This window comes from Vombatus ursinus, unplaced genomic scaffold (assembly GCF_900497805.2).
Source record: "Vombatus ursinus unplaced genomic scaffold, bare-nosed wombat genome assembly UNPS02009770.1, whole genome shotgun sequence".
Taxonomy (NCBI): Eukaryota; Metazoa; Chordata; class Mammalia; order Diprotodontia; family Vombatidae; genus Vombatus; species Vombatus ursinus.
Window position 1 is genome coordinate 5,617,879 of NW_020949548.1, and position 26,560 is coordinate 5,644,438.

At 36.7% G+C, this 26,560-nt stretch overlaps 1 protein-coding gene across 1 annotated transcript in view; it reads right to left on the bottom strand.

Annotated features, from left to right (window-relative positions):
- SLC17A6 (solute carrier family 17 member 6) overlaps positions 1-26,560 on the bottom strand; it is a 59,765-nt gene that overhangs the window by 11,691 nt on the left and 21,514 nt on the right. The window contains exons 4-8 of the mRNA XM_027852658.1: positions 15,039-15,153; positions 12,453-12,540; positions 12,278-12,364; positions 7,498-7,640; positions 1,850-1,999 (exon numbers count right to left, since the gene is read on the bottom strand). Coding sequence (XP_027708459.1) covers positions 1,850-1,999; positions 7,498-7,640; positions 12,278-12,364; positions 12,453-12,540; positions 15,039-15,153 — 583 coding nt within the window. The remainder of the gene's footprint in view (positions 1-1,849; positions 2,000-7,497; positions 7,641-12,277; positions 12,365-12,452; positions 12,541-15,038; positions 15,154-26,560) is intronic.

The following is a 26,560-nucleotide window of genomic DNA, read 5'->3' on the forward strand; positions in this document are numbered from 1 at the left end:
GAGAGAGAGAGAGAGAGAGAGAGAGGGAGAGAGAGAGAGAGAGATAATATACCCAACAAGAAGTCAACCAACTTTTTCTTGCAGATTTCCCTTGAGGGAGAGGCCAATATTTCTTGAGACTGCCCAACCCACTTTGGGATAGATCTAAATATTAGAAAGTATTTCAGGCCATCATGCCTATATTGGCCTCTTTGCAAATTTTACTCATTGGTTCTAGTTCTATCCTCTAGAAGTAAACAAGATTAGAGTCAATCCACTTCTCCATGACAGCCCTTCAAATACTTGAAGGCAGCTATGTTGTTTCCCCTGGGTGAACTCTTCCCTAGGCTAAAGATTCCCATCTCCTTTACCTGCCCCTCATCTGGAATGAACTTGATACCCTTAGCCATCCTTGCTGCCTTCCTCTGGTCAGTCCAGAGCTTGTCAACATCTTTCCCGAAATGTAAAGGCCCAAATTGAAAGGAATATTTTTGATGTGGGCTTACCAGGGCCAAGTATCAAGTACAAAGGACACAGGTAAAGCCGTACTGTTTGATTTATCATAAAAATGAATCAAATAAATATGTAACATTGAATTTTTGACATGTATTTTTTCTCACTCAAGCCCTTTTAATTATATAGATTTCTATTTCCAGGGCAAGCCCAGTATTTCATGAGCATTCCCACGTTCCCCCCTTTACCCAGGTGGATAGCTCCATCTCTATTCATAAGTTCTTGGTGTCAAACTCATTCTGGCTTATGGACCCAGTGTGAGTGATTGTTTTTGAACTGTCACAGCCCACAGTGCTCCCCAGAGTGTTTGATCTGCTACGGAGAAAAGATGAGCACAATGGAAAGCGGCTTTCTTCCTTGGAAAGGAAGAAAACAGTTTCCTTAGAAACAGGAATTACCAAAGGGCTTGAAAAATGGCTGCTCCCCACCAAGTTTTCTTCAGTCCATCTCCTGAAGAATTCTTTCAGGTAGAGATTTAGTACAGACACTAGAAAGCTGTGATGGGTGTGGGTAAGGACATGAAGAATAAGATGTGAACAAATGAGATCAGAATTAGAAGGCACTTAGCAGAGTACCTGACACATAGTAAGTACTACATAAATGAAAGCTATCATAAACACTTTGTATACCAATTTATTAAAGCACAGGCATGCAACCAGACCTTGTATTAAGTTGGAAACTTTTTCTTTTCATAATATTTCTAAATGTTGTGTTCCTATATAGCACATATTTATTGAGGGGGCATGTGGCTTAAACCTATTGTAACGTCAGTGTGGGGAACTTCCAATTTGTAAATTCTCCCTACCAGAGCAGATTGACAATTCATCTGTAATTTATAGTCTTACAGAGTTTCTTGGGGGCGGGGGGCACTGAGAGTTTAAAGTGACTTGATAATGGTCACATGGATAGTATGTGTCAGAGTCAGGACTTGAACCCATATTATCCTTACTCTAAGGCCACACCTCTATTCACCATGCTATGCTGTATACATGAATATACTAGATCATTGGGGAAAGATATCCCATCCTATCCTGACCTGTTCTAACCTAGCCTATCCAATTTAATCTATCCTATGTTTCAGGATATTTTGAGTCCCTTGAAACCTACTTATTGAATGGAGTTTGGGAATATGTTCTAGATGGAAAGGAAAATAAATGAGCAGATTTCAGATTATTTTTGAGAGCATCCAGAAAAAGACAACAAGAATGATCAAGGGTTTCATGTTCATGCCCCCTTGTATATTTCTCAAGGTTCATATTATGACAAAGAGCTGGGACTTGCTTTTCATCTAAAAAAAAAGAATTAAAAACCATCCTCACCAAAATTATATAAATAAAGAGAAGACCCGTTTACATACCTTGCTGATCTCAAATCCGAAGACCTCCTCGAAGTAAGCTGGTTGACTAATAAGCAACAAGTAAAAGGTCCAGCTTCTGCAGAAGTTTGCAACAATAATTGCATAGACTGGCATAGATGTAAAAAATTTTCTCCATGGAGTCTTGAATTTCTGAAATCCCCCCCAAAAAGAAAGTCATATTTATCATTTGAACAATGCATAGATTTTTTTAAAATACTCTTTAATTAATCGATCCTCCGAGTATGTGAAGAAAAACAAAAGGCTTTATTGCAATATTTAATACAATCCCTAGCAGCACGAATGGTCATCACAAGAGAACAGTATAAAAACGTTAGCCTAAATTGTCCATTAAGTTGGCGCAGCTTTAAAAATAGGATCTGTATATAAGATTATACATGAGACCTTTGGTTCATAAGAATTTTCTATTAGGAATATTTCTATTCATAATAACTTATTTATGAAAAAAATTAAGGCTTACAAAATTCCTTCTTTACAGCAACCCTATGAGGTAGATAGGCAACTCAAATGTTTTTAACCCCAATTTTAGATAAGGAAATTGAGGTTCTAAAATACTAAGTGATTTAACCCTAGTTAGACAACTCACTAATAACTGTCAGGGCCAGATTTAGATCCTCCTCTTCTGGCTTTAGGTCCATTCCACGGCGGATGGCACTAAGTTACTTAGCACATTGCTGGGCACATATGAGCAGAGGTATGCTGGTAAATATTTTTCAACAACCATCTCTCTAGAAAAAAATGCATGCATATCACACTTTTAAGCTTATTTTTCATTATTAACACTTTCCTAGGTCTAGACAATCAGTAAAGGCATAAATCAAGCCCCGATTTTTTGGCATTTGCCAATTTTCAAGGTGTAAATGCTCCCACCAAAAATTTAGCAATCAGCTTTCAAGAGCTGGTTTGATCTGGCTCCAGCATACTTCTGCATATGCGGTGCATGAAAAAAAAATTGTTGATTGATTGATTAATAATCAGACTTTAGATAAGCCTTTTTGGTAATAACACTGTGGTAGCAGCATCTTCCCTAGTCTCATAGAACATCAGTCTGGGAGTTAATAACTAAGAGTCTCAGATCTCGCAAAGGTTCTAAAAGAGAGATACAGGCTATAAGTCCTAGGCTTGGAGTCAGGAGAGAGCTGGGTTTGAATGCTGCCTCTGAGAGCTTCCTAACTATGTAACACCGAACAAGTACCTTCATCTATCTCAGTCTCATTTTCTTTCTCTGTAACATGTGAATAATCATACCTATAATCCTATCTCAAAGGGCTATTGAAAGGATTGAATGAGCTATTGGAAAATACATTTCAAATTTTAAAGACTCACACACATTATAGTAGTTAGTGTTAGTATTAACATATGATGCAGCCCAGGCCCAACTTCAAATTACCCTATACATCAAAACCTTGTGTAGTTGCACTTGGAAGCCAACTCAATTCTTGGCAATAATTCAATTCAAATCAACAAACATTTAAGTGCCTACTGTGTGTCAGGGACTGTTTTAGGGATTAGAGACATAGCAACCAAAAAGTGAAACAGTCTCTGACATCAAAGGCTTAAATTTTGCTAACTCAAAATACATACATAATAATTACAAAGTAATTTCAGAGTGGCACTGAATACTGGGGGAGCAGGAAAGGCTTCTTGTTGGTGAAATTGCTTCATCTCAACCATGAAGGAAGGAAGAAAGCTGGAGATTTCAAGAAGGGGAATGGCGAGAAGAAGCACCCATGCAAAAGGCATGGAAATCAAAGAAGGAATGTCATATTGGAAATAACAGGCAGGTCAGTTTGACAGGCATGTAAAATGCATGAATAGGAGTAATATGAAATTAGTCTGGAAAGATGGGTTAGAGAAAGAGTGTGAATGGTTTTAAATTCCTTAAAAAGAGGTTATAATTTGTTGTAGATGCAACAGGCAGGCAAGGATGCTTCTTGAGAAGGGGAGTGACATGGTCATATCTATCACACTATAATCAGGGATTTTTCTTTTAAAATAATTAGTGCATTAAGCAGACATGTGATGTGATGTAATTTTTTTTAAAGTATTTTACTTGGAGCAAAAAAAAAAAAGGAAAAGAAAACTCATCTGGCCATTGGTCTCCCACTGACTCCCACAGCCCTATATCCTGAACAACTCACTTAATATCTCTTCAACTCAGTTTCCTCATCTGTGATAGTATGGGGAGTTAAATGTGCTTACACAAATGTCAAAGAGTTGGCATGAGAATTAAAAGAGATAATGTATGTAAACCACTTGGTAACTCTAAAGCACTATAAGTTAGGATGAAATGGATTGGCTATTACACTCAATCCCATTTTTTACTGTGCCCCAGATGCCTTCTCTAAATTCGCACAGCTAGTTTGATATTTATGATATGGTAGTCCACTCAGTCAAATCTTATTTGTACTGTCAACTCTTGCTTTTATAACGAAGAGCCGTAAAATTAATTAAACAGGTAGACATTCGTACAGTTCACTTAATCTAATCTGATGACTATAAAAAAAATCTTTCTGTCCATGATCATGGACCTAATACCATGGCCTACTTTTGCTTCTTTATGCAATAAGCACACAAATATCATTTAATTTTATTTCCCCACCTTATGAATACTTTAAAGCCTTATCATAGCCAAGTTAGGGTGGCCTTGTTTGAACGTACAGATCTATAACATTCCATGAAGGAGTAATGTATCTTTAACATTGGGCACTATGGAGTCCCATGAACCTAACTTCTACCTCCACTGTTGCTCCTCCCTTTACAGATGGTTACACGATGTAACAGGAAAAACCCTGGCTTATGAGTCAGGAGACCAAAGTTCTTCTCCAGATTCTTATATTAATTAGTTATATGACCTTGAGCAAGTCACTTAATATCAATGGGCCTCAATTTCCTCATCTATAAAATGAAAAGATTGCATGTAACAGATCATCTCCCAATTCCCTTCCTGCTCCATAATCCTAGTTTGAACACAGAGAAAGCAATGAAAGAAGAAAGTTGAAGGGGAATGTTAAGGGTACAAGGGTTTGAGTGTTTTAGGGTTTTGGTTTTTTTTTTTTGGATGAATGGTATGCCAATATAAGCAGGACACTAGCTGCAAACAGGGAACAACACTTCCTGACAAGATGTCTTAGTTATAGGCAAATCTAATTATATACACAATATTTTATCTGGGTGAAGATGGGCTTGTTTCTTTAAAGACAACTTCAAAAACTTCAAAATATTACTAGTATAGAAGACTGAACCAAGAGCCTTATTCATTGGGGGATAAAATGTCCAAACTATATCCTCCCAAGGCGTATGTTCCATACCATGGGGACATCAGAAAGGTTCTAGCTGACAAGGATGTTCCAGCATGGGAAGCATAAAGAATATGGGAAGCTGCCACTTTGGTGAATTTTCATGGGCCTAAGCATCCACTACAAACCTGAATTTTCAGTCAGTACGAATGGCTAAGGCTAAATCATTCCAGCTAAAGCACTTCACAAGATCTAGAATTCAGATATATATATATATATATATTTCCCCTTTTAAGATTACTGTGTCTGTTACTTTAATGGTTTTAATTGAGTTTAGGACTTCTAATGAAATACTATAAAGAATGTTACCAAAAATATATTATCAGAGAAGAAGGCATGTGGCAAGAATCAGGGAAAATTGTTGGACAGTTCTTGTGATACATTGGTATCTTGGGACATTGGTGTCTTGGAGATGTCCAGAGACTCCAAAGAAGGCTCCCAGTTTTGTTACACAATATACCATTGACCGAGCCATCCACACAACTACAGCAGGCTATTTGATATGCATAATGATGATCCTCTAGGATCTTTAAATGCATTCTGATACATCAAAAATGGATTAAAATAATAGAATTTTAGGACTGAAGGCCCACTTAGAGATTATCTAGTTCAATTTTTAATATAAGCAAACTTAAATTATGCTCAGGTGGTATTAGGGACTAATGTCAATTACTACATGCTAATGCTTCAGAAATAAACCCTCAATGTGCAGCATATATGGGTATAAATAGGAATTATAGAACTATATTTTAATTTAATTTTTTTTAATTAGTAAAGATTAATTCTCTTTTCTTCCCACCTTCCTGCACCCACTGGAAAAAAAAGAAAGAAAAACAAAACACTTATAACAAATATGTAACAAAACAAATTCCCACACTGGTCATATCCAAAAATATATAGTTCATTCTGCATCTCAAAACCATCACCTGTCTGTCAAGGTGTGAGTAGCATGCTGCATCATTGGTACTCTACAAATGTAGTTAATCTACAATGATCAGAGTTAAACTGTAATATTTGATAACTAAAATAGCTCATTCCCTGACCATGTTATAAAGACAAAGAGTCTGTCACTTGCTAAAATTGGTACATGCATTTTAAAACAAATTACAAATAACACTTTATATCTTCATAAAATGTCATTATTCTTTATGTATTTGAATTTGAAAGTATTTACTAAGTTTGGAATTCTGAAAATGGAGAATTTTCTATGGTTTGAAAGTAACCAGTGTGTGTGGTTAAATTCAGTCAAATAGTTGGTATAGGTCACAGGGCTTCTTAAATTTTTTCCACTCCCGACACCTTTTCATGTTTTGATAGCATTCATTGGCATTGCATGGCCTGAGGGCATGCTCAGTGCAAAGGATGCATGCTTTGGGTTCAAAACCAAAGCTTCAGTGAAGCTGCATGCTGAAAGCACTGCCAGAAACATCTCAGATTCATTCATTACACCATTTGAATTTTAATTAATTTTTGGTCATTGCGCATTCAGAAATCTTTTACTGTTGTCCACTTTTTCCTAACCGCATCTCAGCCCCACAGTTTAAGAAGCGCTGATGAGTGTTTAGGCAAACCCCTGACTTGTTGGACTGGGGCACCTCCTCTAGAGCTAGAATATGCTTTGGCTCTCCATCGAGGCACATGTGCTTTTGCTCAGATGACAGAGAACTCTTGAATAGCTCCCAGAGGCTGCTTCAAAGACTGTCAACTGAGAGTCAGAAATCTGGGCTCTTGTTGGGAGAAGCCTATCCATTTGTGGTCTTTAAGAGTAAAGGAGGGAGAAAGTTCCAGAAAAGAGTCCCAAAAGACAATGGAGTCATTTTTTCTTCAAGAGTGCAGAGGGGTAGCTCCTCTGAACGAGAGTCCATCATCTACCTGACTCAGTCTCCAATCATCTTCACCTCCACTCATTAAGGACCCTAATTAGGCTTTCCCTATGTTATCCTTACAATGGCCCTTGTCCCTTGGCAAGAAGCCAGAGTGCATGTGTAATTCCATGAGACGTACCCAGTCGATCAATTGATGGTTCCCCTGTTCACCCTGATGCACCAATTACTGACAATATATAGCTGCTATATTTTAAACTATTTTCTATCTATAATCATATATCTAAAGTTGGATAAGGAACTATTAACCAAAGGGAAAAGGAGCAAAAGGAATTGCTGAGCAAGAAGTTAGAAAGCAAGCCAGTTCTGATTCCAAAGAATCAAGGGGAATTGGGCTTTTTACAATAGTATTGGAAATTCAGAAAATTCATTTTCTTGAATATGGGCTTGGAAAAGAGTTTGGGGGAAAAAATAAGAGCAGGCATATACACTGTAATAAAGTCCTTACTTCCATTGCCCCTAAAAGATTGGCACTCTCTCCAATGCTTTCTTCTATGTACCTTCGTTCTTCATCTGTAATGGTCGGGTGCTTAGCAGGGCTCTCATAAGACACCAAAAGCCAAAACATATACCAGACCATTCCAAAACTCCCTGTTGAAAAGAAAAGGGCAGAGGATAGGACACTGAAGGAGTAAGACTTTAAAATGTGAGACTCACACATAGAAGTTTCCATTTATTCTATATAATTAGCAATTTGTTCTTATTTCATCAGCATGTTGAAGGACCTATGGATCAAGAAGGCTGGTTATTTTAGCCAAGAATACATTTTACTCTACAGCTCCAGCTTACATCAGTATAGCAATGGCATCCCACTTCAGTGGAGGTGAGAATGGTACTGTAATTGCTCTCACTAATGCACTCATTCCACTGGATGAGAAAGTAGAGCTTGTATTAGTAGACTTCAGCCATTCTGAAAATCCATGAATTGGTTTAGTCAATACATAGAGCTGCAGACTTTGGAGGCGTGAAAGGTGAAGGGCTGTCATTTCAACTGGGGATTTAAGAAAGCATTACAGGTAGGCACGATCTACCTGTGCAAACAAGACAATTCTTTGGAAAGTGAAAAATGGAATTAACCTTATTGCTTGGCATTAGCTAAACAAATGGACACTTTTCTTATCTGAAATAAATCTTTAAAAAAAAAGCTAAAAAACCCAACTGAATTCAGTCAAACTAATTTATTGTATAGACACAGCCTATATCATTTCTATATGATTTTCCTACTGGTAGAATAAAAAGGTAATTCTTAAAATCCCAGTGGCATGGGTCCCCTCACTCAATTTTGGAAAGTTTTTTTTAAACATTTGAGTGCATGTGCGTATGTGTGTGTGTGTGTGTGTGTGTGTGTGTGTGTGTGTGTGTGTGTTGGGGTTGGGGTTGGGGAAGGGATCTGTTCATTACCATTTATCTAAAGCTTAGAAACATCACTGTCATGGACATTTTTTTTTTTGGTGGTGATGGCTGGGGGTTCTTGGATTTGTGATTTCATCACCGTGAGTGGAAACCCTGATGTGGAAACTTCCTCCACCCATGCTCTCAGCAAATGATAGTCTTAGAGAATTGCCTGAGGGAATTGAGAGGTTAAGTGACTTGCCCAAGGTTACCTAGCCAGGATGTGTCAGAGGTGACACCATCTTTTAAAACAAAATTCAGCATCTTTTCTTGTTCTAAGTGCTTGGACACAAAAGAAGTGAGGCATAGTAATTAATTCTATATTCAACATTCTATATTTCATGTAAGCAACCCTTGTGTTCTTTCCAGTATATGATAATATCACCTAATGTATTACCAAGTCATTTGATAAACGAATGGCTATAAACTCCTTCCCTTTGAGCCTTGTGAGTCCTTTTTCATGCCTTCCCTTTTTAGCAATCTCATCATTTAAAAAAAAATGCCTGCTCTGCAGTATATGTATGTACAGTCATTAATAATAGAAGGAACGTCGACTGACTTATTCTAATTTTTCAATTGCTAGACCTTTCAATTCCCCCCATCATACTATTCTTTCGGTAGTGTGTTTCCCTGAGGAACAAGGTGAATGTCCCGATCTTCTCCCCCTACTCCCACCCCATTCTTAATCTCCATTGATTCTCCTTAACATCCTGGCTGGCTTACATCCTTGTTCTGTTCCAATCAATTACAGAAAATTACTATTATGCTCCAGCTCTATTTGCCTCACAGGAGAGGGGGTTATATGTTCAAATATCCAACTTAGAGTGCCTACAATTTGCATTTTCCACCTTAGCTGTACATACTCAATTCCTACTTTCTGTCTGGGTAAATTCATTAAGCATAATATATTTCAAAAGTTGTTTTTTTTTTAATCTAAAGGTTGACCTGTGTCTACATCAGGTCAGTGGTGGTCACTGTATATGGCATGACTTTAATTGTCATTTTAACTGTCAATTGACATGTATGGCATATAGAAAGAAGCCCAGGTCATTAGTTATCTTATGGCAAAGGACCTTTGCCATCTATTGCTACCCTACCTTTTCAGTCTTGTCACATAATTCACATGTCCACATTTTCTACACTTCAGCTCAACTGGACTACTGTCTGTTTCCTGATTAGACCTTGTACTTTCCCACTTCTTTGCCTTTGAGAGGTAGCATGATATGGTGGGAAGGGATTTCAAATCCGTGAAATTTAGAGTCAGAAGACCTGGGTTCTGACCCTATCTCTGACACTCATGGCCTTTTTTAAGTAAGTTACTTAATCTTTCTGGGTCTCAGAATCCTCATCTGTAAAATGAAAGGATTAAACTTGATTGCCTCTAAATTCTCTTTGAATTCTAAATCTGAGCCAATGAGTCTTTTCTCACATTTTTCCTTAGGCCTACAAAACTCTCCTGACTCCACTATACCTGATAAACTCCTTTGCATCCCTTAAAGCCTGCCTGATCCTCTTTCCCATTGGACCACACCAAGCATTTGGTTTTGAACCTCTCTAACATATTTATCTCTTATTATATATCATAGTTATTGACTTTTTCTTGTATTAGACTAAAAGCTCCCTGAAGGCAAGAACTATGTCTTAGTTAAACTTTGTCCACTCCAGTGACTAAGTCTTATAGTACCTATAATAAATATCTTGATTGAAATGATTTACCCTACTTTCTAACTAAATGAACAATTGAACCACTTATCTAATGAGATCATGAATCTTCTTACTCCCCAAATAATAGAAAGTCACAACTTAATAGATATCCTATAAACTATTCACAATCTCCACCATCCCCTGGTGTTTTCTTCATAAAGCAGTAATAAAATGGGACAAATTGTATGAGCTTCTGGGACCTGATTCTCTGTCACCTTTTATTCGTCTTTCAGCTTCTCACCTTCATTTATTAAGAGAGAGAGGCAAAGTTCATTTGGTGGCGCTGAAAACTAATTCTCTAGCAATTTCTTCTTTCCTTTATCAATTTATCTGGTTATTTTTAAAATGTCACTTAGAAAGGAAGACTATAGTTTGGCTTTAAAGAAACAAGCCTTGTAACTAGGGAGAGATGGTCTACAATTGATTTAAGAATGGTGTGTTGACATCTCAGGACCAGAGTTTGTATCCACACGCTTACCATCTGCGTGACCTTGGACAAGTCACTTAATCTCCATGGACCTTAGTTGCCCTATCTGTAAAATGAAGATGTTAGACTAGATGACCTTTAAAGACCCTTCCAGATCTATATCTATGATCATGATTCTCTTTCCTTTCAAGTCTAGGGAAAGAAAGATTAGGTTCATACAGCCTAAGTTTACTACTAGTACCTCTACAGGATTATCTAGTATATTAGGAGACTGTATCCACAACCCAAAGGAGATGAAAAGTGAGGGAGAAGAAAGGTAGAGGAGTGCATGTTTATAAGCTCTCCTTTCCATCTCATCTCATCCAGTGGCAATAGTTAATAGATTCTATTTCTCCTTGTTAGGGATGATTAAAGGCTAAATTACAAGAACAGCATATATTTTTAAAGTTTCATTGTTTTTTTTGTAACAAAGAAACAAAGAACACCAATAAAATCTTTTAAAAATAAAATATACTTCTTTTAATTCAGTCTTTCATTATCTCCAGCAAAAAGCAGTGTGATATAGTAGATAGAGAGTAGGTCTGAGTCAAGAAGACCTGGGTTCAAGTCCCATCTGCATCTGACACATGCTGGTTGGGTCCACTGGGCCAATTATTTAACCTCTCAGTGCCCCAGGCAACTTTCTGAGGCTGTAAGTCCTAGAACACACACTGATCTCCATTGGTAAGGGGAGTTTCCTCATGGAGAGCACCCTATGCCAATGAATTCATACACCTAGTCTCCTCTTACAACTCTCTTTTAAACACACAAAGACACACACACACACACATGCACAAGAAGAAAAAAAGAACATTTTGCTCAGAGAAGCCTGTGTTGACAGCTTAATAACTATTTCCAAGAAGCAATGAATAGTATGGGAAGAATTATGGGTGGAAAACATTTTTTAATCTCAAAATATTAAGGTGAGAGAGACACGACAGAAGTAAATACAACATGACTCGAATTCTTCAAAAGATCTGTGATTTCAACCATATGGCTACTCTTCACCAACAGATTGCAAACCCTCCATGCCTTAGCAGAATATTTTCATGACTTAATGTGGCAAAAAAGAAAAAAAATTATTCATTGCTTGGTGGCCAACCAAATGTATTTAACTAATCTGGTCCTTGATTGACAAGCCCGGAGTCCATCTCTGGGATACTCTGAATATTTCCAATTTGGTATACTCTGACAGAGTTTAGATTCCAAGAAGCAAGACAAGATAAGGGACAGCTTGATACAGGGGATAGAGCCATGTATTTGGAGTCAGACAACCTGAGTTACTTATTTAAGACCAAGGGGTGAGGGGGGGGGAGTCATAACCTTTCTGGGCCTCAGTTTCCTCATTTGTAAAAATAAGAGGATTGTCCTAGATACTCTCTAAGGATTTTTCCAAATGTAAATCTAATTCCCCAGAGTTTTAGCTTTTTGAGAATCCACATCACCTGTTCCAAGATGGCATCAAGGAGGATTTTAGTGAAGGAAATGCTACCTCATATCAAAATTCACCATAACCAAATGTTATCTTTCATTTTAAAAAAATGCTTTACTATTTTCTTTTCAGCTTGGACTTATTGCCATTAACCTGTGGCTAATAATGACTTTATCTTCTGACACCTGGCTGAGAATAGAGCAGGCTTGCCTTGAATGTAAAAGGTTAACATACCATAGACATAAAACACTGAAGACCATCCAGTATATTGCACAAGAATCCCGGCTAAAGGCATAGCAATCACAGCTCCCGCATAGGAACCTACAACAAACAGAAGAGGAGACAGGAAATGAATAGACATTGTTGACATGAGCTCATATTCCACAGAAAAGAAGAGCAAGTTACTTACCACAAAATGAAGTGGTTGCTAGTCTGCTCCTTTCTAAAGGAGGGGCCCATTTACTCCATATCCCATGGCAGGCAGGATAGGTGACTCCCTGTGGGGGAAAATGGGGGCGGGGGGAAGCACAGAATACTGAGAAACTGAAAAGCAAAACCACTTGCCTTTCTTGTGTCTTACCTACAGACTAGTCCCAAGTTGCTCCAAAATGCAATTAAATGTCACTTTCTCTTTGTCTTCCCTGCCCCCTTAGACACTTTGGGTCTCAAGAGGGAGAAGACCTATTTTAAGGTAAAAATTACATCCACCCTCCCTCTCCAAGGTTTTCGCATCACTTCAAATTTTATTCAGCTCCAGTTTAGAAAAAGGAAGCTAAGAGTTTTATCCAGACCCACAGTTCCTCTGCCCCTCCAGGCATTTCTCTGCAGAATTTTGGAAGATAATTTAGGGATATGTCAATTTCCCTATGCAACTCATTAGTTCCAAAATGAAAGGGACAGCCAGAATCCATTGCTGATCTCTGATTTTTGAAGGTCATATTTATAGAGCAAAGTAATTACTGAGTTTTATTGGTTATTTCTGAAGCTTGGTGACCTTAGCAAAACATTTAGCTTCCTCTATGATTTGTGGTCTTAGATGCTAACTATAGGGAGAAGGCTTTTGTCAATGATTTAAAATATTCTTCTCTTTCACAAATTGACATCCAATAAAGATAACATTGGCTAAACTCAGAACTGCTGTTAACTGTTTAAAATTAAAAGTTGGCTGTCCTTTCTATTTCTAGACAGCAGGAATCTGTTTAATGGAATACCAGCTTGAATTGACAAAATAAAATCAGAAATACTACAAGCAAAAAAAAAATCTAAAACTTTCTAAGAGAAATTCCTCATTGACTCATGGTTTTTCCCAGAAATTTCCTGACTCAAAATATTTTATTGTCCTATTTCCACAAAGAAGTTGTGTCTGCACAATGCCAAGACAACTAATCATTTTTTAAAGGAGCCAGTTCTTTGAAAACTGTCACTTGTACAGTGGTTTGGTATCATGAAGACAGAGCAACTGTAAACTGGCCTGTCTTCTTATTCTTAGTGCTATCTTTCCCCTTTCCCATCTTCTTCACCTGGCATAGCCAATGAGTCACCAAGTCCTGTCAATTCCATCTGACCCCTCTTTTCTCTACCCACTGCCATCACCCCAGTATGAGTCATCCTTATTACTGTCTCCTTCCTTAACCCTTCCCTGATATATCATCAGTAATGAACTTTCTCTAGACTCTAGAGAGGTAGTGTGATGTAGTAGAAAGGATACTCAATCTGGCCTCAGGGAAACATGAGTCCAAATCTTGCTTCTGACTTAGCTGTATGACAATGCACGTCATTTAATCTCCTTGGGCCTCACTTTCCTCATCTGTAAAATGGGAGTAAATAATTCTTGTAATAAAACTAAGACTAGATCTGTGATTTTGTTGGTGAGAGAACTCCTGGGGGATGAAACTCCTTCTGCCAATTGAGGCTGACAATTAGTCTGCCATTTACAATTTTAGAGAGTTCATGGAAAGCACTGAGATGTTAAGTGACCTGCTCGGAGTTACACAGTATGTGTCAGCGACAGAACCTGAACCCAGGTCTTCTTAGCTTCAAGTTTGGTCCTATCTATTATACCACATTGCCACATATAATAAAACTCTAAATAAAGTTAGTTATTATTGTTTATGTGGTTTTCATGTGCTCACATAAAATAATAACTGACATATTGAGATAACCTTTTTAGGGAAGTTTATAAAGTATGATAGAAAAAAAGAGAAAGAAAGAAAGAAAAAGAAATGAAGGAAGGAAAGAAAGAAAGAAAATGTGTGTGTGTTTATATATGTATACATATTATACATATACGTATATGTATGTACATATGTAATTAATCTCACCACTATGCTGTGAGATATGCGAGATAAGTATTACAATTCCCATTTTACAGAGAACCCTTAGGTACAAGGACAACACCAGGTTTGCTTATGGTCACATAGCTGATAGGCATCAGAGGTATGATGTGAACTCAGGTTTTCCTGCCCCTAGAGAAGAGAGTTTAGAGCAAAGAGTAGTAATTGCAAAGAAAAAATATTTAGGCTTGATAAAAAGAAGGAAAAAAAATCTTTTGACAATTAGATACATCTCAAAGTGGAAAGGGCTGGCTCCAGAGTAGTAAGTTCCCCCTCCTGTCTTTGAGAAGTGATTGGATGGTCACTTGTCAGGAAGGTTGTAGGGGGCAGTCTTTTCTGGTGTGGATTGGAACAGATGCTATTAAGGGTGCCTTCAATCTCTGAATGTCAGTGATTCACAACTGCAAGGCCAACACTCTTCTGTACATGCCATACCATCCTGTTAGATTCTCATCTCCTTAAGGACAGGTGTTCATCTAATCCTTATTATTCCCCTGGGGACTATGGTGCTCAGTACAAAATAAAGACACTGTCGAATGGAGTTATATTGCATTTCAATCAGTAGGTTTGGCATTGTGTAGACTTAGCCTTATATCAAGTCTTCATTTATCAGTCAGAAAAGTTAATCTGTTCATTCTGTTAGTAGTACTACTATTCCATACCTCAACAAGCCCTTGTAAGATCCTAACAAATATAACACAGCCATAGTGCACTCTAGCTGCAGATGGGATTAGCATATTGAGGGTGGAGGTGAGGAGTATGGCAGCTCCAAAAACCCTGCAAAAGAGAAAGGATAGCAGAAGATAAACATTACCCAAAAGATTTCACACTTTAAGTGCTCACGAATTCACATTTTTGGAGTAAATTAAACACCTGTTGGAAATTATCTTTAACACAGATTTTAAACATTGAAAATGTTCTATACTTCATTGAATGATTATTCAGCCCTCAAATATTCCAGTGGTTCTTGATCCCATTTACTTTGCTATTCCTTTCAACAAAGCAGATTGTAACCCATCTGTGTCTGCCCATCCTGTGCAACTCTTGATTGTAACTTCCCCTAAATTTGCCACAGTAGGTCCACTCAACATAATAGATGCCTTTCTCAGCTTCTCCTGACATCTCAAAGATACCAGTGGAGCATGACACTCATCCTCATTGTAATGATTAGTAATTTCAAATAGAGGAATGAACCATATTTCTTTAAACATATTTTATTATTCACATACACTAATGAAAATAAGTACATTAATATTTGATAAATCTCATTTGACCAATGTATAGGCATATATATGCTTGTAAATATATTTGCATATATGATATATATACAAATATATTTGTAAGTATATATGCATGTATAATAATGCTATTCAGGCAGACTTCAATGCTGCATGTACATAAAGGGTACTATATATAAATATATTTGAGATGAGATAGAATCCTATTTTTAATGTTGAAAGAAACCCTACATAGAATCTCTTTTGAAAGTCAGCAAGAAAAGTCAAAGGACCTAGGTTCAAATCCCTGATCTGTTGGCCACGTTATAGCCATGTGACATTAAGCAAATACTCAGAACTTCATGTCCTGCTTTTTGATAAAACATGGATATTTACACCTGCCCTATCTACCTCCCTGGATCATGGAGAGAATCAGATAAAATTATGAAGCTAAAGACTTTTGAGATTGCAAAGAACAATTTGATAGTATTATTATTTAAATAAAAATGAGGTTCCTGTTGTACCATCATTATTATTCTGTGTTTTTTTAACTGTGTATGTAAACATAGTTTAACACATAATTTTGGAAGATATTGACAGAATAGTGTAGTTAAAACCTTAATCCACCTGGAAGAAAAATTTTTAAAAAACAGCCCTTATTCTTTTTTAAGCATGTTATAGTAATGCTCAAACTGCATCAAAAGAACCATTCCTTTAGTTTAATAATTTGAGTAAACCAATCTGGTCAAGATGTTGAGGAATGTAAGACCTCTAATTGCAGGTTCTGTGCTTGGTACAAGTTTGATCAGACCCATCTTGGGCCTTCTATTCAGTCCTTAATAATGATTGATCATGTGGTAATAGCCCTAATTTGTATAGATGGGCACATTAACATGTAACTATCTAATGACTATAGGATTAAACATCATTGACCAGCTTCAAAAGTTTAAGAATTAGTCCTAGGAATTGCTAGATAAGGAAAAAAGTCCTGTATACTCACTCTCTCTCTCTCTCTCTCTCTCTCTCTCTCTCTCTCTCTCTCTCTCTCTCTCTCTCTCTCTTTCTCTTTCTCTCTCTCTCTCTCCTCCTTAATACAATCTATTTTTGTAGCCTCTCTCCACTGAGGTGAATATTCACTCTACATGGCCACGTTACTTTCTCTGTATAAGTATGCTTGGCCTGGATTCAGTCTATGCCTATACTCAGATTTTAAAACTGTGGATCAGGAGACTGAAATCTAGTTCTGACTCAGGCAGTGACCTTAAACTATTCACAGCCTCTTCAGACTTCAGCTTGTCCATCTGTCAAATAAGGAAGCTGGACTACATTATTTCTAAAGTCTCTTCCAGCACTGACATTTTATATTCTATGGACTTGCTAATTAAGAATAGGAGTAGTTTTGCCCATTTAATCTAACTCCTGCCAAATTCTGGTTGTGTTTAGGCAATTTCTTGTACATTGAAAATAAATGTTAATTCCCATAGACTTTCTCTAAGAAATCTGAGATAACATGCAACTTAAAAAAAAGTCAGATTAAAAGCCAAATTTAACTCATGGTTATATACAAACAAATAGTGTGCCCTGTGCCCCAGAAACAAAACTCCAACTTTCAATCTCTTTGTGCGTGCAAGTCGTGGATGGTACAAAACAATGAAAGGATTCTTTCCTTTGGGGCTATAGGAACATGAGGGTTGGGAATGGCCAGAGTATCCTTTCAGAACAAAAGGTATAATCAGAGGGCAATTGGGGAATTTACCTGGGAGTGAGGAATATTGAGGAGTGAACTATATTTATTTAGATTTATGTTTTTTCCTAGGAGGATTTAGGGATGAGCAGTGGAAGAAAAAGTTACAGAGCAGCCAGCAACCATTCCCCTCATTCACTGAATCTCATCCCTAAGTGGCCAGGCCTTCATGGGTATTTGTTATGATTATCTTTCCACAGACTTGCTCTGAAATATACTTGCATACTAGACATTTTTTTTTAATGATAAAGACAACTAAGTCAAGGCATTGTAGAAATTTTACATTGCTAATGATTTTTAAATATTCATTACAAGGTCCAAGTTTTCTCTTGAGAAGTATAATTCACATCCAAGTTAGTTGGACCTAATATTAGCCTATATCAGGTCATGCAGAAAAAAAACGAATCTTGCTTGACATGGATAGGTAGTAATAATGGATAACAAAGAGGAGGCAGAACTACTGAGCTCTTATTTTGCTTCTGTTTTCTTTGCCAAGGAGAATGATCTCAGAGTGGGGAGAATAGAACAGAAATGATTAACAAGGTGTTGAAACCCAATGTACATCAAGAAACATTCAAAGAGTACCTAGATGCCCCCAGTGAGTTTAAGTACCAAGTGCAAACAAACTCAGTTCCAGACAATGAAAAGAACTGGCAGGTGTGGTTGGTTAGCCAATATGAGGAAGCTTTGAAGACTCAAGATGAATGGGAGAAGAGCCAAAGGACTTGACACTGACATTGGCTCCCCTTCCAAAAAGAGGGGGGGGTTCTTAAAACTATTAGTCAATGAGTTTGACTTTGATTCTTGACTTGATGTTCTTGATATTTATTATTAAAGGGGTAACTTATGAATATTTACAAAGGAAGTTGTAATTACCCAGAACAGGCTATTTCTTATTTTAAGTAGATCAGCTTATGATTTATTAGACTGGTAAATTTTATTTTAGAAACAAAAATACCAAAACTTGTAGGCTACTCAAAAGCTTCATGTTTCTGAGTGTATGTATGAATAGCATTAATATTTTCTTCCAGAAGAAAGTCATAAAACATTGAGTGTGAAGAGCACTCAACAATGTCACACAAGAAAATAAAATGAGGATATCATAAGAAACCAAAAATGACTGCTTACTGTTGCGGAGTTTCAAAATTCGTGTTTACTCAGACTATTAACTAGTTAGAACTAAGGCCAAAACCAATATCAAGTTAGACAAAAGGTTAAGACAAGAAGATAACACCAACACTTTCTACAACTTCAGCCCAACCTTTTCAAACAATTCATCATCCGTGACAAAAGTGGGAAATGGAAAAAGGCAAAGATACTGACTTTGATTGTCATCATTTTCTCTAAAAAGTTTAACAAATACAAAGCTGTCCAACAACAAAAAAGCCAAAAGTACCAAGAAAATATATTATTTTCTTTCCCAGTGGAGAGACATTTATGCAAAAGGAATACTAGATTATAATATAAAATTGTTTATAAAACCTTGTGGAGGAGGGTGACAGAAAATTATGATCAACATCTCATAAAACATTGAAAACCAGCCTTCATAAATATTGATGTGAGAACCAAATAAGCAATATTGCCCTAAAAGCATTCATAACTGTAACTGCCATGTGGACAACACATAGATGCAGAAAGATAAAGAGATTGTTCATGTTTCAATAATGATCTATTTCCATTATTGTTGACAATCAAACTCTAACTTCTCAGTCTATGATGTGTTAAACAAACAAAAGAGTACAAATTACATAAAAAGAGAATGAGGAAAAGAAACTGAACCAGACCAAGTATAAACTGAACAAATCTGTGCTAGAGGCAAAACAATCTTGAAAGTATCGAAGGATATTTTAAGGAATGAAAGGTAACAAAAACAAGGGAAAATTGTGAATGATATTAATTGCCACAGATCACTTAATCACTACAAACACGTGATTAAGAGGACATAAGAACTATCAACTCATACGCCTACTTGATTGTCTTTATAAAATCTATGAGAATGATCTATAGACTATCAAGGTTATCCTGGATGAAAATATGGAAAGAGAATGGTCAGTCTTTTGTAAATGATTTTCTATAGCAGACCACATTTTTATGGTTATATAACTGGATGAAAGGCACCAAAAATTGCAAAATTCTATGTTTATTGTTGGTTGATAACAAAAACACATTTTACTCAGTAGGGCAAAATGCAAATTTAAAGTCTATCTTCCAACAAGCTTACTAAAGTTAAGATCATACAGGTTCCTTGATAAATTCAGCTGCAAAATTTACTCTTTTTGATGACCCCATTATCATTAACATCAAGCAAAGTGTTATAGAAGAAGATGGAATCTCACCAAAGGTACTCATGACTGTCATGGAGGACGCTGTTCTCTGGACCAAGTGGAAAAGGGACTACCTTGAGATGATGATATATTTCAGTTGCCCTTGTTTGCAGATCAAATTGTGCTAATTTTGAGTCCCAGAATACCAAAGCACCTTCTAAGAGTCATGATTACTCAAAATATAATGTCCTAATAAACCATTCATGAAAAACTAAAAGTAACTATTTTTTCAGACTATAGGTTGAAAGGCAAATCCATTGAATTAGTTCATCATAAATATATGATATAGATGACATATACATGATATTATAACATATATAATGTAAATATATGATAAACACATTGTAGATGGACAATTAGGTCTAGAATTGAGTAAGAGAGAATATTCTGGATTGTCTTTAGGAAATTACATACGTTTTTAATTATACGTGAAACAAAAATAAATAAATATTTTAATACAATTATTCTCCTTGAATTTTATTGTGAATCTAAGAACAGTACCATCTTTAATAAATCAAAGTTTTTAGATGGCCCCAAGGGCCCCAAAGAGGTTCACAAAAGTTACAGGCTGCAACATATTTCTAATGATGACCTATCTACACCCAAGAATTGGTGTAAGGGGCATTATCGTGAGAAAATGTATCACGAAAAAGGGAAAAGGGTCAGTCCTGGGGTGCTATTGGGGAATAACAAAAAAAGTATCTTGAGAGATATACTGGTTTCTGTAAAGTTTTAAAAGACCTAAAAGAAGAGATTCAACATTTAGGACAGATTATTTATGAAGAAGCAATGGGAAAAGTTGGATAGGAATCATATGGGATGAAAAGGTGTGGTTAAGTTGCAATTTGGACCAATGGAGAAGATACTTACATTAGTGAGATCATGGATCTTGGGGAATATTAAAGTATAGATTAAAACATAGATGTTACACATAAAATTTACTGATGGCAGGAAATTCAGAGGGATATCTGATATGTTAGATGACTTGAAAATGTACAAAAATAGGGCAAATATAATAAGATGAAATTTAATAGGGATATGTGTATATTTGTGTATACATGTATATTTATAGCCTTATATCAATTACACAAGTACAAGATGGAGGATGGATGACTAGAGAAAATGTGAAAAAGGAGGGTCTTAGCAAACCACAAGCTCAATAAGAATCAACAGCTTTATTTGCAGCCAAAAGAACAATTATTATTTGAGAATTCATTAAGAGAGACACAGTATCCCAAAAGAGAGAGTAATGGTACCAATAACATTTAGTTTGGTCAGCTCAGATGTAGAATAGTATACTCCCTTCTGGATACATCTAACAAGGTCATTGACAAACTATTTCATGTCTACACAAGAATAATCGAGAACTAGAGAGGGAACTAGGGAAAATACCATATAAAAATCTGTTGAAGGAACTAAGAATGTTGAGCTAAGAGAAGACAGTGAAGTCATCATGATTGCCTTCAAGCATTAAAAGGAATATAGAAAATAGCTTAGCATTGTAGAAGTAAGGACAAACAAATGAGGGGCAGCTAGGTGGCGCAGTGAATAGAGCATGGGCCCTGACATCAGGAGGACCTGAGTTCAAATCCGGCCTCACACCAAACACTTGACATTTACTGGCTCTGTGACCCTGGGCAAGTCACTTAACCCCAAATGCCTCAAAACAAAAAAAAAAAAAAAAAACAAATGGAGGTTGTAAAGACCAACAATTTAAGGAAAAAACTTCTTAACATTTTGAGGTGTCCCAAAAAGGAAGGGGCAGCCTCCTGAGTTTGTTGGCTTTCCCATTTCTTGAAATCTTTAAACAGAAGCTGGATGACCATTTGTCTGGGCTGTTGTAGAAGGCATTCCTATTCAGACAGGCATTGAAATAGATGACTGTAGAGGTCCTTTTCAAATGTGACATTATATGATTTTGTTATGTATGTTGTACTTCAGTATTTACAAAACTTTCCTCATGATAGTTCTGTGAAGTAGGTATTATTTTCCTCATTTTATAGATAAGGAAACCGAATCTCAGGCAAGTTAAGTAATTTGCACAAGGTAACACTTCAGTCACAGTCTTCTGACTCTAAGACAGGTGCTATTTCTACTACACCTCACCAGCATTCTCTTTTCTGATTTTCTTTTCTTTTATTCATCTATTTATTTATTTTTAATTTATGGAATAAAACAAGCATTTCCATAACATAGTATAATAAAAAATATGATTGCACATGAAACTGCACATGAATCTACTACGCACAGCTTGCTATTCCTTTCAAATATACAACAAAATTATCGTGTAATTTTTTTTCTTTTTTTTTCTTTCTTCCCTCCCACCCTAGACATGGCTTCCTGTTTTTTTTTTAATTTTCAATCATTTTTTTCCTTAGAGTTCTCTCTATTTAGATTTGACAAGATCTTTTTACATCCATTCTTGCAATTAACCAATTAGAAAAAAACATTGTTTTGAGAAGATATAATTTCAAATCTCTGTTCTTCTAGTTTTTTTTTTGTTTGTTTGTTTGTTTTAGCAAGGCAATTGGGGTTAAGTGACTTGCCCAGGGTCACACAGCTAAGTATCAAGTGTCTGGTCTGAGTCTGGATTTGAACTCAGGTCCTCCTGACTCCAGGGCCAGTGCTCTATCCACTGCACCACCTAGCTGCCCTATCTACTAGCTTTTAATAGCAAATTGTTTCACATCACTGAATCTCAATTTCCTCAATTGTAAAATTGAACATGGGGCCAAATTAGAATATCTCAAAGTTCTCTTCTGGTTCTAAAACCTATGATTGTAAATTTTTTGAGGCACCCATTTCATGTTCCACACAATGAATATTGGTTCTAGTTTTTTTTTTTTTACCACAACTATAATATTGAATAACATCTTTAAGAACTTGTCCTAAAATGTCCCCAAGTTGTAACAATACAAGGGAGCTACATGACTAAAGGATAGCAGTGGGGGACTTTATTGTGACTTTTTATAAGTGTATATATTTTCAACACCAGGAAAACTGTGTTTTCTGTGTTGAAGTCTAGCCATATGTCTTATAGGGAAGGTGCAAAGTGCCTGGTGGACAGTAATGCAAAGGGGGTTCAATTTGTAAATGTAGGACATTTTCAAAGACACACAAATGTCTTTTTCTCTGGCTTATGCCTTAGTACATTTTGACTCCAAAGAAAGTCTGGGTTGAAACTCTAGGGACCTTACTGAATGCTTAGACTAAGTACTTCAAACCTACAGGTGGCGCTATTGATATTTTAAAAGAATAATACAAATAGTGATAGCTAACATATAGCACTTACCATGTTTCAGGCATTGTGCTAAGTGCTGTGCAATTATTGTCTCATTTGATCCTCACAACAACCCTATTCCACAATTCCTATTTTACAAATGAAGAAACTGAGGCAAAGAGAGGTTAGATGACTTGCCAAGGGTCATCCAGCTAGTAAGTATCTGAGTCCAGATTTGAATTCAGATCTTCCTGAGTCCAGACCCAGTGGCAAGGGACAGACTCCAGATTCACTGTGCCAAGGGAAAAATAATAGATGATCAATGTGAAGAAAAAATGGATTTTGGTTTTAATCATGCAGATGGTCTTTTACCTTGGCACAGAGTGGATTCTGCAAGTAGAAATGCTAGTGGAAAAAAGCACTGGCGTGTTGTACTAAGTAAATGTTCTTTCACTACATATGCCAGGTGGCAGCTATCCTCAGAGGACCATGGTTGCTAAGTTTGGAAAGGCTCATAAGCAGAAGTCTGTCCTCCAGGAGATAATTGTTTTGGCCACTGCAACTAATGAAGACAATTCTTGATAGTGATGGATGGCACATGCACTTCAATGATATCATGGCTTTCTGAAATCATTCAAATAAGTATCAAAAGGTAAGTGCTACAAGCTTGAAGCCCATATGCAATTTCAGTTTGAGGGCACCCCTGTGGTCTAATCTCCTCATTTTACAAATGTGAAAATTGAAGCCTATAGAGGTAAAGTAATTTGCCTAGACTCCAGTAGTCCATAAAGCAGAACCTGGACTACATTTCCTTTCTACTGACTACTAGTGAAATGGCTTTTCTCTTTCCCCTCAGCCCATCAAAAAAACAAAAACAAAAACAAAAAACACAACTCCCCACGGTTCATATCTAAGAACATTTCCTTTCAGTTCTTGCTCTGATGAGTTTTTCAAATTTGACAAATTTACCACAGTATCTTTCAATGTTTGCAAAATTTAAATTTTATCATCCTTATTTTTTTTTCATGACTGGTCATTTTATCTTCAAAATCTTTCAACCACTCTGAAGTTTCATCTTCTACTCTTATTTTCATTAATTTTTATCCAAATCAACAATCCTATCCAAGTAATCAGCATTCTTGTGATAAAAGTCTGGTTCTTTGAATGATGGCTATCTGAAAATAATTTATATGTTTTCTGCCCCTGCCCACCTAGCCAAAAAAGAAATTTAGATTTCATTTAATATTCATTCAGCAAATAGTTTTTAAATGTTTACTTTGTGCTAGGTATTGGGGGAGAAGGAAATAAATTGAATACAGTCCTTACCCTCAAGTGAGAAAGGTATACACACACACACACACACACACACATCAAGGAAGTATAAGAAACAAGAAAAAGGAATGATAATTTCTTGCTAATGTCATTAAAAAAGGCTCTACAGGTAAGGTAGCTTTTGAGATGGACCCTGAAAGATTCGTATGATTTCAATGTGATGGAGTGTTCCAACTGGAGAGAAAGAATGACAAGAGGCAAAAAGAATGTGGCAAATTTGTATACAGAACATGTCAAATTCCAATTTCACAAGAATATGGAACATATGGGGGGTGCAGTAGTGAAAGTAATTCTGGAAAAACAAATTTGGACCAGATAGATGGTGATATGAGAGGATTCATCATTGTCAGAGTGATGTCTAGTGCAGAGGAATGGAGAAAGAAAAAAGGCAGGAAAATAGATGTTTGGCAAGAAGGTCAGTAATTGGAATAGGAATGAAAAGGAAGGGATAAGTAAGTCAATGAATAAGTATTTATAAAGCATCTACTATAGGCTAGGTTCTTAGGATATGAATACACTAAATGAAACAATCCCCATATTCGAAGAGCTTACATTCTAACAGTGGAGACAATATGGATACACATTAGTATATACAAAAGAAATTTAAAAAGAGTATAAATAAATACAAAAAAGTTTGTATGGGAGGACACCAGCACATGAGGTGACCAGGAAAGGTTTCATGTAGAAAGTGGTACTAGAGCTACATCTTGGAGAAAAAGAGGGATTCTATGACGTGAAGGTGAAGGTGAAGGTGAAGGTGAGGAGGGAGGGCATTCCAAGCATGGAAGATGGAGTGCTCCATGTGAAGAGCATAGAGAGGAGCCAGTGTAGCAGGATCAGAGAGGGTAGGAAAGAGAATGTTCGATAAAACTGGAGAGATTAGTTGTGGCCAGGCTGCAAAAGGTGTTAAAAGCTAAACAGAGGAATTTATATTTGATCCTAAAGGGAACCACTGGAGTCTATTGAGAAGTAAAGACATTTGAAAAGACAGAGGGGAAAGACCCTGTGAAGGAAAAAACGTCAGAATTTGGTGATTGCTTACATGCAAGGGACAATCGAGAGAGGAAAGAAGCAAGTATAATTCCAAGGTGTCAAGCTTGAGTGAATAGAAGAAATAAGGAAGTTAGGAGGAGATCAGCACTTGAGAGGGAAGATGGTAAATCTGTTCTGATATGTTGAGTTTGAGGTGCTAGAAAGTCATTCAGATGAAAAGGTACTGTGGGCATTTGGAAACACATAAAGGACCAGTCACCAGGAAAAAGGTCAGAGTTAGAGATAAGGATTTGGAGACAGAAAGGTAATTGTTAAACCTATTGTAAGTGATGAGCTTACTGAAGGAGGGATGTGTAGATAGAGATGAGAAGAGAGCAAAGCCCAGAAACTTGAAGAACACTCACATTTAAGGAGTGAGTGTGTATATTATTTTTCTAAGGAAAAAATGAGAACCAGAAGAAACATAAAAGGAATAATCAGAAAGGTAAGAAAGGAACATAGTCATGGAGTGAAACAGAATAACCTCTAAATTCCATGACTCTATTAAAGAGGATTTCCAACAATTTGCAGCACAAATATCTCTGATTCATGTGGTCCTGCAAACATTCCTCTTGAAGATTCCACTACCATCTTCCAAGCAATAATTTGCCTTCACAGAGGAAATAAATCATTACCAGTCCAGGCTAGTGGCTTGGAATGTGGGAGGAAGTCACTATCTGTTTTGAAGTATCCTCAAGATACGTGCCTGTCTCTCCTTCCTTTTCCTGCATGAAGATGGATAAAACTTAGCTAGATGAGCACATGGCTCACGAGCAGAAGTGGCAGGAAGCAGTGGTTTGTACTTAGCTCATCAGGAATGATAGAAGCAGGTGGCTAAGGCAGCATGTAGTTGCTAGATATTTGGGATAGGGCAAGAAGATCTTGAGAAGCCTCAACCTTCTAATTAGAGTTAGCCGTTATATGGATCCCTTGATCAATACAATTCAAGGCTCAAAGTGGGCTTCTTTGGCATGAATTTGGCCCTCTACCCTGATGAAATTAACCCGAGAAATACCAAATCTTAACTCTATTTTGGACTGCAGCGACATTCCCTAAGTATTCAACAGTTATTTCACAATATATGGGCATCTCAAATAGAGAAGGGTTCCATGTACACCAAAATATTTGTGGCAGAACTTTTTATTTTAGCAAAGAAGTGGAGACAAGAGAGATGCCCATCCCCTGGGGAGTAGTTAAACAAATTGTGGTACATGAATGTAATGGTTCTGCCTTGGGCCCTCCTCTTTTTTCTCACTATACTCTCTTACTTGGTGACCTCCATCTTTACATTCAATCCTAATCTATCTTCTCTGAT